At 41.7% G+C, this 18,558-nt stretch overlaps 1 protein-coding gene across 1 annotated transcript; it reads right to left on the reverse strand.

The window, feature by feature from the left end:
- Positions 1-23: 23 nt before the first annotated feature.
- Positions 24-7,131, reverse strand: LOC115773586 (overexpressed in colon carcinoma 1 protein-like). The gene is made up of 6 exons (XM_030720401.1): positions 6,961-7,131; positions 5,630-5,654; positions 5,490-5,525; positions 5,223-5,299; positions 3,247-3,339; positions 24-1,670 (listed from the first exon to the last, which is right to left on the reverse strand). The coding sequence occupies exons 1-5, from the start codon at positions 7,028-7,030 to the stop codon at positions 3,290-3,292; spliced, it is 258 nt and encodes an 85-aa protein (XP_030576261.1). The 5' UTR covers positions 7,031-7,131; the 3' UTR covers positions 24-1,670; positions 3,247-3,289.
- Between the last annotated feature and the right edge of the window lie 11,427 nt (positions 7,132-18,558).

Genomic DNA, 18,558 nt, shown 5'->3' on the forward strand with positions numbered 1-18,558 from the left:
GCATGTATTTGGACTGTGGGAGGAAACACAGGGAGAACATACAAACTCCACACAGAGAGGCCCGGGCCAAGAGGAATCGAACCCAGACCTTCTAGCTGTGAGGCAGCAGTGCTAATAAAAATAATAAAATAATTTTTAAAAAGTTCAGTGAAGATGTATCATTTCATTCAGCAGTATTTCACCCCAAAATGAAGTGAAATTGGCAGAGATGGCAGCCATGTTTCGTCTTGTTAATCACAAGGTAGACCGGCTGAACTCTGCCTCATTTTTTTTTTTTCAGTCTAATAAATGTAATTTTTTAAAATACAGTCAGGCTATTATTTGGTGACTCGTGAACTCATCAGGAAAGGGTTTAGTGAGGTCATAAAGGAAGTGACAAGTAGAGCCATTTTCCCAGACATCTATACAGTTTGAAGTCTTTTCAACTAGAGGGGCTGCCCCTTGCTGGCTATAAGGAAAAAATGCAGGTTTATAGCAGTTTGACATCAGCTTCTATGAAGCAGTATTAGGACTACATTGGGAAACAAAAATTAAATTGTGAATTTTGAGAATAAAGTCAAAATTTTGAGATTAAAGTTGTCATTTCAAGTCAAACAGCTGCCACGGCTGCTGTACCCTCTACTAAATGCATCGGGTGGAAGAAACAACTTGATCAGCTGTCTTATTGTGTCTCGTGATTCTACATGTCCCCTCTGTGCTGCACGAAGATGCTAACGTCCTTATACTTATCACTACATCGTGTTTATGTAGTAAAAGAAATAATTTCCTTGTTACTAAAACCAATTCTAAAGCATTTGAGTGGCACTGCAAATTGTTTGGAAACAGGTTGCCTCCAGCCAGCTGACCTGTGCAATTGTATTGCGCTCAAAAGTGGTTGTAAGCGTGGAACAGCCTCAGCCTCTGGGCAACCAGTTTGTCACTGCAACTACTTGCAATCACTGGGCAACCACCACTTTTTCCTAGTTGCAAGAAGGTTGCCGTCCTATTTTTGCTCTGTGACTGAGCTGTAAGCTGCAGATCGTGTCCTGCGAACAGTTTAATCTCGTGCGAATCATTCAGATCCAAAGAGTTTTGAAGGAGTGCTCCAAATCCAAACTGCAGAAGCATAATTTAATACTTGGAGAGGCAGTTTTTAGCTTTTATGGCTTGAGCTGCTGGAACAGTCTGTTGAAACCTCGCAGTCTTCTTACCAGCTGTTGGAGTTTGATGTGATGCCATCAGGACACACCATCAGTTTGGGTATTTTCAGGACATTTGTTTACAATACAAAAACACATTCCCCTACCTAATAACTTCACGTTTCATCCATCAGAGGAGCTCTGCCATAATATTCACCAAACTGTACAAATCTTGGTCGCTGCTGGCAGCAACCAATCAGCATGCAGCCTTACGCCACTGGAGCAGCAGAGTGTGACCGATTTGCTTGCAGACTCTCTAACCAGTTTATCTGGGGTCGCTGCAGTTGTCTAAACCAGGTGGAGATGATCCTATTAAAGCCCTCTGAGGGGACGCTGAGATATGAAATTGGCTCTGCTGGGTGCTGCTGCTGCTGCTCAGCGGACACTCGATGGGTTCCTGATGACAACACAGAGGAGCTGATGGACGCCTGCAGGGTTTCTTTTTTCCTCACTCGACAAACTCCCTCTTGCTGTGTCATTCTTCCTTTGCACCTGTCAGTTCACAGATAAGCACAGACAAAAATAGGATTCAGTGGGCGCCATCGAGATCTATAAAGAGCTCTTAGTTTGGGTGTCACTGTGTCCTAAAGGTCATTACCAGTGTTTTTCTTATTTTAGCAACTTTTTTCACATTTTTAGATTTCTGAATGTGTTTTTCAGACTTTCCAGATGTTCCTCTGCATTTACTGGTGTCACATTATGCCAGTTTATAATTTTTTTTTAATTTCAAGCAAAATCCTCTGAGGCTGAAAAGTGAAGCCAGTGTCCAAATGTCAAAAAAAAAAAACTGCAGCTCCTCCTGCAGCTCCATATTGGTCCCCATACACTCCCATGTTAACATGTTCAACTTTACAGTAGAAACAAACATGTTTACAGGCTGATACAAAAGTGGTTTGAGCCTCGGTGGATAGTTTAAACCTTTAAATGTAAAACTGTAACTCGTGCATCTGGAAACTGTTAAGGCTTAAAGTTGGGAGGGTGGGTGACACACAGGCAGCTGTCTCACTCATAAACTGGATCGCTTCACTGTGTGCGGTTTGTAGCATTTCAGTGGATTATCAGACTAATAGTTTAATGGTTCAAACTTCTGATAACTATGTTTACAAGAAACAGTTGATTGATCACAATCCACACAGCGGTGTCACTACAGGGCTTTAAAAAAAAAAAAAAAAAAGAAAGAAAATCACTAAGGGGGCAAATTTCCCCGGCTGACGGGCCGGGTTGCACCTCTAGGTGTGTGTGGGGTTTATCCCCCTCACAGCTGAGAGGTTTGCTGAACGAGGATACGAGGTAGAATGATGCACTGATCGTGGGCTGAACTGAACTGAATGATGGAGCAACATGTCACATGACAAACATGATCATCGAGTTAACATTTTGGCTCCATGTCCGGGAAACTCCTCAGATCTTAATCAGATCGAGAATCTGTGGTCAGTTATTAAAAAGCTGGTGGACAAGCAGAAGCCCAGAAACTGGAGTGGATCTCCATCAATCATAACACAGAACTGCAGGAGTTATGAAGAAGAAGGGTTGACAGTGTAAGTGTTGACTCTTTGCATACATTTATTTGCCCCAAAAAAAAAGTATTTGAAATATTTATAAATGTTCTTCACTGTAAATTGTGCCACGTCTGCAGCTTCATTCGTGTCGGCTGGCTCAGCTTCATCAAACTGGAAATACTCCTGAACAGTTCAGTTGTAATAGTTGATTTACTGCATCTTTCACAGCTCACTGAGCTCAGCTGCATTTTCAGTGTTACTGCCCTCTGCTGCTGTTTTCATGCACTGAGCTACAACACATAACAGCATCTCCGTATTGTTTTAAATGAATAGCAGGACCTGTTTTTTGACTGTATTAAAATGCTCCAAATACCTGTTATACAATCATTTCGCCCACATCACCTTCTTTAAAACTCTATGATGGGAAACTGGCTGTGATGAAGAACTGCACTCTCCAAAAACTGAACTGAGGCAAAAACACTGGTATGGCCCTTTAAGTGCTGACATAACATCTCAGGTCTCATTAATGAAGCGGTGGAGAGGAACTGGAGGAGGAGGTCGTCACTCACACACTGAAGCATGCACAGGCCTGGCTCTTCATTAAAGCCAGAGTCAGTCCCCCCACAGCGGCTTCCTGAGGGAGAGCGAGTCTCTCTGTGGCTCTGCAGCAGAGGACGAGTTAATTAACTTCCACAGAGGCATCAAACAATACGTTTAATGTACTCATAGCATCATTACATTATAAAACAGAGCTGACATGTCTCTCTCTCTCTCACACACACGCACACCCGCATTACCAACTAATGCACAGTGTTCTGTCTCCCAGGCTCTCATGACCCTGAAGATTCAACAGGAAATTGAGGCTGCGCGTGTTTACTTGGTCATGAGTTCTGATCATATTTGGGATGTGGTGTGTGCACAGACATCTAGTTTGTGGGGTTGTGGTCCTTCCTTGTTTACATGTTTAGATTTTGCAATGGTCTCAAATTTTTTTCTGCTGCTGCTCCGACTTAACCCCGACCGACCACGCAGTAAACAAACCAGGCAGCTGCTCGGTGGAGCACAAAAACTCAAAGGAGGTCAAAGAAGGTCAGACTGAGTCTGGTAATCATTTATGCCATTTAACTGGTTTAGTCTACCATACATGTTACACTTTATACCTGGTTTTGAAATAGCTCCATTTACGTTCTGTGCAAAAGTCTTGAGCCACCCTTCATTTCTTTATATTTTATTCCAAGGAGCCGAACTTTGTCATTTTTTAAAAGTGGTCTTGAGTAACAGTTCTCCAGTAACAGTTCTGAAAGTATTTCAAAGTTTTTTCTTCAGACAGTCCTTGTAACTGATCATTTTCAGAGAAATTTAGTTTTTGTTAAGCCATTTAAAACTGGCCTATGAATCATTCAAGCTCCTTAAAAGGTGTCTAAGTCAAGGGATGAACCAGTGCTATGTCAGTGTCCACAGGTCTGACGGAGTGATGAATCCAAATTTTTGGGTTGAATCGTTGTCAGTGTGTGTGGAGGAGGTCGGGAGACAGTTACAACAGTGAGTGTCCAGAGCCATCTGTAAAACATGGTGGAGGCTCTGTCACCATTTGGGGATCCATTTTAGCCAGTGCTGTTGGAGATCTTATTAAAATTAATGGAATTATGAATGCAGAAAAGTACAATCAGACTTTTGATCCGCCATGCAACACAATCTGGAAAACATCTGATTGTCAACAGCATCATTTTTCAGCATGACAACGATGCCAAAAAACTGCCAATGCAGTAAAAGCAAACCACACAAAGGAACACTGTCAGCCATGAATTGGCCTCCCAGAGCCTGGACCTCAAGATTATTGGAGCAGTGTGAGATCATCTTGACAGAATGGAACAAAATGCAGCCAACATCCAAAGAAGAGCTTTGAACATCCTTCAAGAAGCCTGGAGAACTATTCCTGAAGACTACTTGAAGAAATGACAAGAAAGTTGCCTAAGAGTTCAGGCTCTGTTGAAGAATAAAGGTTATCATACCAAGTCGCTGTACACATTTTCCTAGCAAAACAAATTAGGGGTGGCTCAAGACTATTTTGGCTTTAGAGCAGTGAAACTAACTCCAGGTGTGAAGTTCCTGCTCAACCTGTGGTTTAGGGTGAGCATGTATATAAATGAGACTATCATCAGCATAGAGGTGTGTTTTTGCTCTAATGACCTTACCCAAAGCAAAAATAAATAAATAAATAAATAAAAAAATAGGAAATGGATCTTTGTGGAATACCTTTGGTGACCCTCAAGACATTGCGATCTATGCTAAACTGCAGAGCCAAACTCAGTCCAACCTACAAGAACCTGTTCCAGTTTTAAGGGAGTTCGTCTTCCCCACTATCACCAAGTGCTGCTCATGGGGGATCAATAGATCATTAGGGTTGTCTCTGATGTTGGAGGATGTTCACCTTACAACATAAAGTGCCTGTAGATCACTGCTGTTGTGAATTGGTGGTATATAAAAAAAAAAAAACAAACTCAAGTGAAACCATTTCAGTGGATACAGTGGAAGCAGGTGTTACCTCTAAGAGCACCAATCTGGACTTGGGGGATGCTGCTCAGGTCTGTAGGCAACCCCACATACACACCTCCATAGTTCCTGATCTCGCGTGCGCGCGCGCACACACACACACACACACACACACACACACACACACACACACACACACACACACACACACACACACACACACACACAGTTAGCTGCACATTATCAGCTCATTAGATAAATAGATTAAGATGAGACACAATATATAACAAGATTTGAAAATTAAAAGTGAATGACTCACTTCCGTTTGTCGTCTTCTGGCACCAGCTCGTCTGATCTGTCAACACACACGCACACACAGTCAGCTAATTTCCGATAAAACGAAAGGTCAAACAACAGCGACACGTTTCAAGATGAAAATATGTTTGAAAATGTACTCACAGCTTTGATGAAAACTCAGCAGGACCTGAAGTCAGCGACAGAAACGAGATCAATCGAGAGTTAAATTCATTTTCTGCTCACTGGAATCACTTCTTTAAAAACAAGTTGACATTTTCACACACTGAACACTCAGTATCTGTTATCTGCCTCGGCATTAATTTCATCTACAGCAGTGAGAACAACTGTAAGAAAGTAAAGACAGACAAGAAAATCAGACGAGAACTTTATTTGGATATTTGTGGTGAAATTTTGGTATAAATGGAAAAGCTGCTGAATTGTTTCAGGTTTCCTCGTCTCCTCTTTTTCCTTCATATGTTCCTTCCTTCCTTCCTTTCCTTCCTTTATTCTTTTCCCCTTTCCGACATTGTTTTCGTGGCATCATTACTTCATCGATTTGACTTCTTTCCATTTGTGTTTCCTTCTCTCATTTAAGTAACCCCAACATGTGAATTATTGTTATTTCTATAACCTCCACCAAAAGAATCAGACAGGCCAACTTCATGTTTCCTGAGAGACAAACTTTAGGTCAAAAAGACTCCGCATATAATCAGCAAGCACCAAATAACTGATAAAACAACAAACTGTTGCAAATGTGAAGCATTTTACATTAAATTGGTATGCAACATATGCACCAATAGAAACAACAAAAAGGACACACAAAAAGATCACAAAGAGACAAAAGACAGTGTAAAATGACTCAACAGATGAATCAGTTTGAGATGCAAATCCACCTGAAAGTGGCCTGAAACAACCAAGAGGAGACATGAAACAGTCATGAGATGGAAAATTACCAAAATGAGGCTAAAAATATCCACAACAAAACAATAAGACAGCAACCAAAAATTCCTCACAAAACCATCATGAAGACATGCAGAATGACTAAAATCAGACATAAAATTACCACAAAGATACATAAAAACCATCATAAAAGTAACTGAAAGCGATCACAGAGTCCAAAAACCCCCAAAAAGTCAAATCAGTGGATCCTGCACGCTGATATAACCCAAAACACAACAAACTGCAAACTGAAACCTTAAAGATAAACTGATTGTGTGTTTCCAGCATGTCACAAATCCCTAAAAACTCTGATTAACTGATTCTAAGCAGCCAGTTTGTTTTCACATAGAATCCAAAAGTGGACTTTCATCTCCTGCAGCTTTGTTTGTGTTTAGCTGCTCAAAAACTCTCCACACTGGACCTCTAACAACTGCAGGACAGAAAAAACACTGCTAGGATACCTTGAATATTTCTAAAGGCAAAAATAATAAACAACAAATCTGTCAGCTGCCCTAATAATATAACTAACATGTTCCATTTTTCAGTGTCCTCACCTCCAGTACTCTTGCTGCTGCTGCTGCTGTTAGTCATGTGTTTGGTTGGGGAGGAATTTCCACATCCCATCTCGGAAAGAAAAGAAAAAAAGAGGAGCAAGAATAATAGGAAGCGATGGAAGAAATGAAGCGAGGAGAGCGGGTACGAACAGAGAGGACAAAAACCTCCCTTATTCCTCACTATCAGCTGAAGCGCCCAGCGTGGAGGATTAAATGACGCCAAGGAAAGAGAGGAGGTGGAGGAGAGGGAGGAGAAACGGAGAGTGTGTTGACCCCTGCTGCTGAGGGAGCAGAGCCTCTCGAGTGTGTGTGTGCGCGTCGTGCTTTTAAATCGCTACACAATATTGAAGGAAGTAGATCAAAGTCAGCTAGAATTTATTTAATTGGTGCATTTCTGCTCAAATGGAGCTGCGATGGGATTAGAAAGTAAGTGGTGACAGACAACCCCCCCCTTTTTTTAAAGTGCTGGAAACATATCTGAAGCATGGATAAGTTACTGATCAGGTCAACCACAACAGGAGCAGGGCCTTTGGGTGCAGAGAGGGACCCTGATACACAAAATGTTCAAGGAAAACATACAAAAAGAAAAAAGATAAAAACCAAAGAGGTGTAAAAGTGACAAAAAAAAAAAAAATTCTACAAAAATTAATTGAACCCTACCACAAAAAGACAAACTGACCAAAAAGATGGGCAACATGAAATTAAAATGGCCAAAGTGAGACCCCCAAAACCAGCAAATCAGGCACAAAACCAGTAGACAAAATTGCAACAATGGGGAAAAAAGAAAAAAGATGCAAAGCAACTAAAATTATTGGCAAATCCAGCACAAGGAGGCATGAAACAATACTACCAAAGAGAAAAACAAACAAAAAACCCACCAAAAAGGGACCACAAAAGCACCACAATATTCCCATATGGAAACAGAACCAACAGAAACATGTAACCTACGAAAGCCAAATTTACCACTGAAATTACCACAGTGGTACACAACACACCCCAAATGATGCACAAACTCTACACAAGGAGGCCCAAAAGCAAACCGTGCAATAAAATCCCTAAACCACCACAAAGAGCAAGATATGAGAACAAATGTAGGTGCAATCAGCAAATTCTCCACAAGGGCCCCAAAATTACAGGACTGAGATTTAAAGTGATCAAAAGCACTATAAAGAAAAGCAAAGTGACCAAACGCAGACTAAAAGAGAACAAAAAAAATACCTCAATGATGCACAAAAGTATCGCAAAGTAGCCAGAAGGAACTAGAACTACAAAAAACACACACAATAACTCAAATACGCCAGAATTACCATACAGCTAAGCAAAATAAGATGCAATAACACATAGAAAAACCACCATAAAGCACAGCAAAAGTACCAATATTAGATACAATATAACCACAATTAAAGTTACATCCCCAAAATGATCAGGGACTCAGAATCACTACAAACCCAACACAGAATCACACAAAACAACCTAAACAAGAAGCAAAATGTCACAACACACAAAGGGACCAAAACAGTGCAGAGACAATGCCCAGTCTAGAACAGTTTCCACATTTTTCACCAAAAACAGGCACCATCACGCCAAATTTCCCCACAAAATAAAACATGAGCATTTTGCTGCTGCATGCTGATTGGTCCATTAAAAGGTTAATGACACGATAAAATGTTAGACGTTAATCCACAGCAGAGACCTCCATGTGTGTAAGAAGCAGATGTTGTGGAGGTTGAGGGTGACATTATCAGGAGGCTGCTGCTACTGGCTTCATGTTTTAATCACAGGGCACTTCATGCCTTTGATTAAGGCATGAAGTGCCCTTTGATTAAAGCTGTGCTGTAAAGTGGCTCCTTGTGCTGTGATGTCCATAAGGCTCGAGGAAAGGTATTTCATTACAACCTGTTAAAAAAAAAATCTACAACATGGAACTTCATCTCAGGTGCTATCAAAAACATTTATGGAATTTTTAACCATTCTTCCAGAAGCACATCTGTGAGGTCAGACACTGATGTTGGAGAGAAGGCCTGGCTCACAGTCTCCGCTCTAATCCATCCCAAAGGTGTTCTATCAGGTTGAGGTCAGGACTCTGTGCAGGCCAGTCAAGTTCTTCCACACCGAACTGGCTCATCCAGGTCTTTATGGAGCTGCTTTGTGCACTGGTGTGCAGTCATGTTGGAACAGGAAGGGGCCATCCCCAAACTGTTCCCACAGAGTTGGGAGCATCAAATTGTCCCAAATGTCTTGGTCTGCTGAAGCATTAAGAGTTCCTTTCACTGGAACTAAGGGGCCGAGCCCAACTCCTGAAACACACCCCCACACCATCAGCTCAAGAACACACTGTTCTTGAGCTGATCTGAAGGCCACATGAAGGTTGGAGGTCTGTATTGATTGACTCTGCAGAAAGTTGGTGACCTCTGTGCACTATGACCCTCAGCATCCACTGACCCCACTCTGTGATTTTACGTGGCCTACCACTTCATGGCTGAGTTGCTGTCATTCCCAATCACTTCCACTTTGTTATAATCCCACTAACAGCTGACTGGAATATTTAGTACTGAGGAATTTTCAGGACTGGACTTGTTGCACAGGTATCATCCTATCACGGTACCACGCTGGAGTTCACTGAGCTCCTGAGAGCGACCCATTCGTTCACTGATGTTTGTAGAAGCAGTCTGCATGCCCCAGGTGCTGGTTTATACACCTGTGGAAGTGACTGGAACACCTGAACTCAATGATTTAAATGAGTGAGTGGATATTTTTGGCAGTATAGTGTAGATTGTGATTGCCCCCTATGTAGCCCGAAGATCAGAGTGGGAGTTCTTTTACTTCCGGCGCCGCGCGAGCAGGCAGCCAGTTTCAGCAGCTCCGCACTAATTCCGTGTTTTTTCTCATTTTGTTTAGTATTAGATGTGTTTTTGTGTTTCTGTATCTTCTGCTCTTTTTCCTCATGATGGAGCAGACTTTTTTCTGGAAAACTTTGTTTTTATTTACCCTTTTTATGGTGTTTATGTTTGGAGACTGCGAGAGTGGCCACGCTCCTATTGTTTACTCTCGGGACCAGCTGATCTCCATCGGGCGCTCCGCTGTGCCTACTCCTGCAGAACGACTCGATATTCCCCGCGAACTGAGAAGGAAGAGACGCGGGAGACGTGCGGGCATAGGTCGTCGTTGCCAGGGGAGAAGGTACAGGCCCGTCATCCCGTCCATCATCATGGGAAACGTGAGATCTCTTCCCAACAAAGTGGACGAGCTGGCGGCGCTAACGCGACATCAAAGGAGCTACCGGGAGAGCTGCCTCATGTGCCTGACGGAGACGTGGCTAACCGAGCTAACCCCGGACTCACACATAAACATGGACGGCTTTCATTTGATCCGTGCCGACAGAACCAAGGAGAGTGGTAAGAAGAGGGGCGGGGGTCTGGCTGTGTTTGTGAACGATAGATGGTGCAACTCCAGACATCTAACCATCAAAGAGACGCTCTGCAGTAAGGACATTGAACTGCTCGCTGTTGGTATGAGACCGCACTATCTTCCTCGGGAGTTTTCACATGTTATTGTGATAACTGTGTATGTGCCGCCCTCTGCTAACGCTGCTGCAGCCTGCGATGTCCTCCATGCTACTACCAGCAGACTCCAAACACAGCACCCACAGGCCCTCTTTCTGATCTCAGGGGACTTTAACCACGTCTCCCTGTCCTCCACTCTCCCCACCTTCACCCAGTATGTCACCTGCCACACCAGGAATACCAACACACTGGATCTACTGTATGCCAACATCAAGGAGGCATACAGCTCATCACCTCTGCCTCCCCTGGGGGGCTCAGATCACAACCTGGTTCATCTCCAGCCTGTGTACAAACCCTTGGTACACAGAGAACCAGTTGTGACACACACAGTGAAGAAATGGTCTGAGGAGACTGAAGAAGCTCTGAGAGACTGCTTTAGCTCCACTGTGTGGGAAGAGCTTTGTGCCCCTCATGGGGAGGACATCGACAGCATCACGGACTGCATCACTGATTACATCAATTTCTGCGTGGAAAACACTGTGCCCACCAGGAGGGTACGGTGTTTTTCAAACAACAAACCCTGGATCAACTCCGAAATAAAGGCTCTCCTGAAGGAGAAGAAGAGAGCCTTTAGATAAGGAAATAAGGAGGAGCTGAGAGCCGTGCAGAAGGATCTGAGAAGGAAAATCAGGGATGGAAAAAACATCTACAGGAAGAAGATGGAGGACCAGCTACAGCAGAGCAACATCAGTGGGGTTTGGAGGAGTTTGAACTCAATTTCAGGCCACAAACCAAGCCCTAGGGTTGTGGGAGACTTAGAGTGGGTTAACAACCTGAACCAGTTCTTTAACAGGTTTGACCAGCCACCCACCCCTCCCCCAGCCCAGTCCCCCCTGCTGTCAGCCCCACCATCTTTAATGACTGCCAACCTTTCTTCTTCTTGGGACCTCACACCTCTCAGCTCTCAGCCATCACCCACCCCCTTCACTTCTGAGGACTCCATCTCACAACCCCCATCCCCCACCTCCATCTTGTCCCTCTCAACTCATCATGTGAGGAAGGAGCTACGTAAGATCAAGGTGCGAAAGGCTGCTGGTCCAGACGGCATCAGCTCCAGGCTCCTGAGGTGCTGCGCAGATCAGCTGTGTGGCATCATGGGATACATGTTCAACCTGAGCTTGAAGCTGGGGAAAGTACCACAACTGTGGAAGACCTCCTGTGTGGTACCGGTACCAAAGACCAAACATCCAAAGGATCTTAGCAGCTACAGGCCGGTAGCCCTGACATCGCATCTAATGAAGACCCTCGAGAGGCTGGTCCTCAACCATCTACGCCTCATGGTGTCGTCTTCGTTGGACCCGCTGCAGTTCGCCTACCGGCCTGGCATCGGGGTGGATGACGCCATCATCTACCTCCTGCACCGAGCTCTGACCCACCTGGAGAAGCCTGGAAGCACTGTGAGGATCATGTTCTTTGATTTCTCCAGTGCTTTTAACACCATCCAGCCAGGACTTCTGAGAGACAAGCTGGAACTGTCAGGAGTGGACCACCACATCTCCGAGTGGATACTGGACTACCTCACTGACCGCCCACAGTACGTGAGGACACAGGGCTGTGTCTCTGACAGGCTGGTCTGCAGTACGGGGGCCCCACAGGGAACTGTGCTGGCACCGTTCCTCTTCACCCTCTACACTGCAGACTTCTCCATCAACTCCCCACGCTGCCATCTGCAGAAGTTCTCTGACGACTCTGCCATAGTTGGCCTCATCACAGGTGAGGATGACTCAGAGTACAGACAGTGGACTCAGGACTTTGTGGACTGGTGCCAGCGGAACCACCTCCTGATCAACGCCGCTAAAACCAAGGAGCTGGTGGTGGATTTCCGCAGGCGCAGACCCACCACACGGACACCGGTGAACATCCAGGGAGTGGACATTGAGATAGTGGACTCTTATAAGTACCTGGGTGTTCACCTAAACAATAAACTGGACTGGACTCATAACACTGATGCACTCTACAGGAAGGGTCAGAGCAGACTCTACCTGCTGAGAAGGCTGAGGTCTTTTGGAGTGCAGGGGACACTCCTGAAGACCTTCTATGACTCTGTGGTGGCATCAGCCATCTTCTATGCAGCAGTATGTTGGAGCAGCAGCTTGTCTACAGCTGAGAGGAAGAGGATAGACAAGCTCATCAGGAAAGCCAGCTCTGTCCTAGGATGTCCTCTCGACTCAGTGCAAGTGGTGGGAGACAGAAGGACTCTGACCAAAATAACATCACTGATGGACAAGGTCTCCCATCCCATGCATGAAACTGTTGCTGAGCTGGAGAGCTCCTTCAGTGACAGACTGCTGCATCCTAAATGCACAAAGGAGCGTTACCGCAGATCCTTCCTCCCAGCAGCTGTAAGACTTTATAACCATCACTGCTCCCAACAAAAACCACAATAGCCTACACAATGTAGGATAATATATAATATACTGTAAATAGTCCGGCCTGTTAAGGTTCAACACACAGGCACATCATGTACATTGTATATAGTGTTGTTATTATTATTATTAGTAGTATTAAGGTTAATATTGTTTGTTGATTTTATATATATTCTTTTCTTAATAGTGTGAATTATTATATCTTTATTTATATTTATAATAACTGCGGCTGCTGTTACACCCAAATTTCCCCTCTGTGGGACAATAAAGGCTGTTTCTTCTTCTTCTTCTCAGTTGTTTAGAAGATCTTTGATGAGGCTTTCACCGATAAACAGAAGTCCAAGTCTCCTTCCACTCAAAACAAAGACAAAAATAAGTCTGGAGTGAAACTTTATTGTTCCACGTGCCCAAACTGAGGAGACCCTGGTCTGTGGTCTCTGGTTCTTGACGACAGATGATGTTGAGAACCAGCAGGAAAAGAAAACAGTCTGTTCCACCATGACGTCTCAGAAGTACTTTTATTATTGTTATTGGCCTCCAGCCTCCTTCCTCACTGCTCCTTTTGTGCTTAAACCTAAAATGAGTCATGCCGCCCACACTCTAACCTCACATCCAGCCTCGCCGCTGCTCTCACCTCAATTACAGGCGACAGCAAAGTGACTTTCAGGAAATAATTGATTGTTCTCGCCGTCTCCAGCAGGAAGTAGAAAATGACTTCTGGACTCATGCTGAGAGTTTTTTCATCCTCATCAAAAAGTTTCAGCATGCTGAGTCTGGAAGATTCAATGAAAAGATTTTTCTGCTATAATAAAAACATGACACAGGCTGCATTAGAGTCAACCAAATACATGGATAAGAACAATTACAAAAAAACCAAAATATATAAAGGAAGCATGTCTAACAGCTTAATTTAGCCGATTTTTAGCTTTTTTTTCCCCCATTCACACTGATAAATACATTCTTAATTTGCTGATCTGAACCTTCAAGCCTGAAAAATGAAGCCAATGCTGAAAGCTGCAGTTCCTCTAATCGCCTCTTGAGGCCGTCTCCAAAAGTGAGTGAGTCCCCAAAGACTCCAGTGTTGAAATGTCCAATTTAAAGCAGAAATAAACACGTTTACAGCCTGATACAAAGCAGTTTGGGTCTCTGCCTCTTGCCTTATGTCAGCTGGGATAGGCTGCAGCCTGTCAAAAATAACATACAACATACAATTTGGTCCTTTAAGGTAACTTAAATTGATTTTTGACATCAATTTGTCCACAACAGAGAACTTTAAATCAAAGAACTGATGGGGTTGAAGCGCCGACTTTCAGCTTTAATTAAAGGGGTTCAACAAGTATTAACTGTTTATGAATTAAACATCATATCAGAGATGTGTTGGACTTAAAGTCATAATAGTTGTTTCTTTTCCTGAAAGCGTTAGTTCATTTGGGACTAAAAAAAAAAAAAAAAAATTAAACAAAAAGGTTTAAATTCCTGTTTGTAGTTCATTTCTAACAAGTTTAAATTTAATTAAAGGTTTCTCCTCGATACCTTTGGTACTAAAAAGTGGTGACGTTTGGACAAAATGACTCAAATTTAAATGTGAATCTTTGAGTTGATTTAATGCAGTTTGTCTAACCTTCGATCACAATATGTGATGTACACAATTGTTTATGTGGTGACCAAAGGGGTTAAAGAAAGGCCTTTAAATATGCTTTGGAAGTTTATCCAGAAATCCAGAGTTCAGTGAAAACAGAAGCTTGAATGGGGACAGTGAACACCAACAAACGCGGACAGCATGACGAGTCAAATCAGATTAATCTGAAAATTGGCTGTTTTTCCGTAAAGCTGCACCAGAAGGTTTATAAAAAGCGCACGACCCCAAGAGTGCAGTTCCTCATTAAAGACACAGAGGGGCAGTATTGTCTATGAAACTGTTGTGTCAAAATGTACAAAGAACTGACAGGAAAAAAGGACGAGCTGCGGCTCTTTAGGCTTGACGTGCAATTTAGAATAAAAGTTAGACATATGTTGCACATGAGCGTGAAATTTGCTGTTGTCCTTTTAAATATTTGTTGGAAAAGTTGACACACACGATACGATTCAGTGTATATAAAGAGACGCCCAAACTCACCTGTGCTACCTTTCCTTACTGCAGCTCTCTGCTCATTAGCTGCACCAGTGCAAATCACAGACTGGATGGAAGCCCATTAAGGACACAACGAGAAACTAAGTAAAATTTTCTGAATCACATATGGAAGTTTGTTTGAGTAAAACTGTTAGGAAAAAAAGAGATCACAATGTAGAAATCATTTGACCTATTTGGAAGTCCATAATTGACAAAAATAGTCACAAAAATATGGGAAAACATGTGAACCAAAAATGAAGAAATTAAGATGAAAAATGTTAAATATTTAAATACATTTTTGAGAAATTATTAGTCTTTAAATTTCTAACTAAAATATAATTCTGAAATATATAATTTATATTCATAATTTATATATAATTTTTAATTTTTTAAGGCTACTTATAGTAGTACTTCCTGTAATTAGAGTATAATTTTACATTTAGTTTTTGTAATTAAAACCACAAGATATAAAATATATTAACCTTCTATGTAAACAAACAAACTTTTTAATAAATACAGGTTTTTGAATTTATTTTTTTATTTGACAATTTTCACCAAATCACAATAAAAAAAAGTACATTTTTTAATTTTTATCATTAAAAAAAATCAATTTCCTGGCTTCAATATAAATACAAGATTTTTATTTTTTTTAAATGAAGCAACCACATCAGACATAAAGAACCACAGACACATCTCATTACATTTTTAATGATTTTTATATTATAATCATATTTCCTTTAAGAACCAGGTTAACTGAGCAGTGGCAGTTTACTTCAGGTCAGATCCAAGAAAGAAGAATTCAAGAAAGTGAATGCATTTTTAATTTTAATGAAACGTGAAGAAGGCAAAACAAAGTGACCAGAGCCTGCAGTCACAACATTCCCAACATGGCACAGAGGACTTTTAGAAAGCATGTTTAACATGAAACAGTACAAAAGTAGAAAATACATATTTGGCAGGAATAATGTTTGAATCAGGGGGAAAAAATCTGCAGAAGGCCGCTGAGTTTCTGTCCTGAGGGTGGGTAAAATAACCCAAAGCTGCTCTGTGTGGAGATTAAATCGGGACTACACCCCTTGTTTTGACATTGGAGCTGCTCTGAACTTGATATGCATTTACATACATGGGCTGTACATAAATATAAACTGTGTACAGATACTTTATGAGCTGAGGCAGAGGGTTCAGGCTTAAATCATCAGGTTTTAATTATAACTGTGGCCTGTGACCCTCCTAATGCTCAGGCTTTTGTTTACATGTCCACAGATTTTGAGCATGCTGTAATTATCGGGAAATGTATTTTAAGGCAAGTTCTGCAGATAGCAGGAGTATGTTTTTACTATCATCTGCAAGTGGATTTCTTCATCTTTATTATATGTGCTATGAGTTGTAGGAGGACAGATTTATGGATGTGACCCTGCAAATATAACCACCAACAACGAGCAGCCAAAATCAGCACCACTAACCTCCAGTTGGCTTTACAAGAGGACAACTGGCATTCATAAGCAATTTTTGTACTATAAATGACACAGTAACCTTTGTTTTTTAAGGTGGAAATGAATTAATTTTAGTTGGCAGGCATGCTGCACAGTCACTTCCACCAGGTGGAGTTGTTTTAGCTTTAGATTATACTTCATTATCCATTTTTTATTTATGTCAGATTATTTCCTCTGCCTAGCTCTTCTCTGTAATCTAATATTAAGGTGATGAATAAATAGATTAAATAATAATAAATAAAATAAATGAAGAGGCCAATAAAATAAACAAAAGTCATAAAAATATCACATTATATATCTTAGAAATTATTCTGTGACACCTTAATTTAGCCTCCATTAGATAAATCTGTCCAGTAAGCATGAATATATTAGATAAGCAGAAATGGATGAACACGTTTGATGACAGCCTGAGCCTCGTCATCGGAAACATTTAATCTCACAGCTCACATCAGCGTCATTTCCACACTGTAACGTCCTGAATACTGCCTGCTTTCTAAAACCAGCAATCAGTGCCTGCAAATGCTACTTTTAAATGCTCGTCCAGCTCCCCGTGTATATACAATTACAGTCACACTTTAAAAAAAAAAATCTAATCTCAGCAGAGAGGACCAAATCCTCGGGCAGCGGCACCATTTTCTGCTGTGTGTGCTGTTTAAATACTGCAAACTCTGAGCTGTAATTTGAAGAAATCCACATTTAAAACCTGTTTCTTCCTGTCAGACTGCACAAAATTTTTTTTCTGCAGAGGTTTCCTCCTTAAGGATTTTTTTCCTGTATATTTTCTCTATTATTAATAAGGCTATAAAATATATTTTAAACTAAATATTTTCAAGTATTTATTAAGCCTTTTAAATATTGCTCCAATCCTCGAGAGGGAAAGTGAATCTGTGCAACCTTTTGCTTTTAGTGAACAATAACACACAAACTGCTAACTTGAAGTAAAATATTTGAGGCAACAGAAAGTCCAAAACTGAGGAACTATTGTAACTTATTAGTTGTGTTTATAAAGCCTCCTGAGATGAAGCATAAACTGGTCCAAAACATACTGTAGTCTTATATGAAGTGTGTCAAATTATTGGGCTTTTAATGGCCAAGCTACACCAGGTAGCTTGGCCATCCTGCTCAGGGGCATGTTCATTTTTGACTAGCCAGTTAGCTATTAGCTGTTAGCCCTTTTTGAGTTGTAGCAGTAGCACAAACAGAGGTGTTACTAATGCCAGTTAGCTATGAAAGTGTTATTCTTTTTTTTATCACATATTTTAAATTTCAACATAAAAAAGCCAAAGTTAATCTGAAGTGCCAGACTGAAGAATTTGGAAAGTATTTTAGAAGCACCTTGCAGGTTCTGTCACCTGCAAATGCACTGAAAGGCGAAAACAAATCACAGTCAGAGCTTTGAAACGTATCTGGGTGTCCATATTCAGGTTTTGAAGACACTTTCATAAAATCCAATAGATAACAGATCTGTCGCACATCCTTATCCACTATTAGTTACTCTGAGGCTGTTGAATGGTTTGAACCAGCTATAGTTTGACTAAAGTGCTGTTTAGGAAGGTAAAGTCAAAGTGGAGTTGCAGGAAATTTTAAAAATCTAAGTGGAAAATTTGTTGCATTAAAAAGCTAAATGTGTACCGTATTTTCCGGACTATAGAGCGCACCATACTATAAGCCGCACCTACAAATTTTTTGGAAAAAACTGGAAACATACATATATAAGCCGCACCGGGCTATAAGCCGCTGGTATCTCCGCCGCTCTCGGTTTTCCACAATTACTCGGCACTCAGCAGAGGGGGACAGACAACCCCAAATTTGAGTTATAACAAGTCAATTCACCATTGATTCGTTCACGCCGAGCTTACGTGCAGCGGCTCTATTTCCCTCCTGTAGTGCCAGGTCGATAGCCCTCAACTTAAAAGCGGCATCATAGGAAGTTCTTTTTGTGGTTTCCATGATGAGGGAGTTTGAAAAAAATCTCTTTTGTGCCTGCTGCTAGCACTTGTTGGCGCTTTCTTCTTTGATTTCCAACTTTGACGTCCCATGATTCATATCCTGCTAAAGAGCCCCCT

This window comes from Archocentrus centrarchus, chromosome 23 (genome assembly GCF_007364275.1).
Source record: "Archocentrus centrarchus isolate MPI-CPG fArcCen1 chromosome 23, fArcCen1, whole genome shotgun sequence".
Classification (NCBI taxonomy): Eukaryota; Metazoa; Chordata; class Actinopteri; order Cichliformes; family Cichlidae; genus Archocentrus; species Archocentrus centrarchus.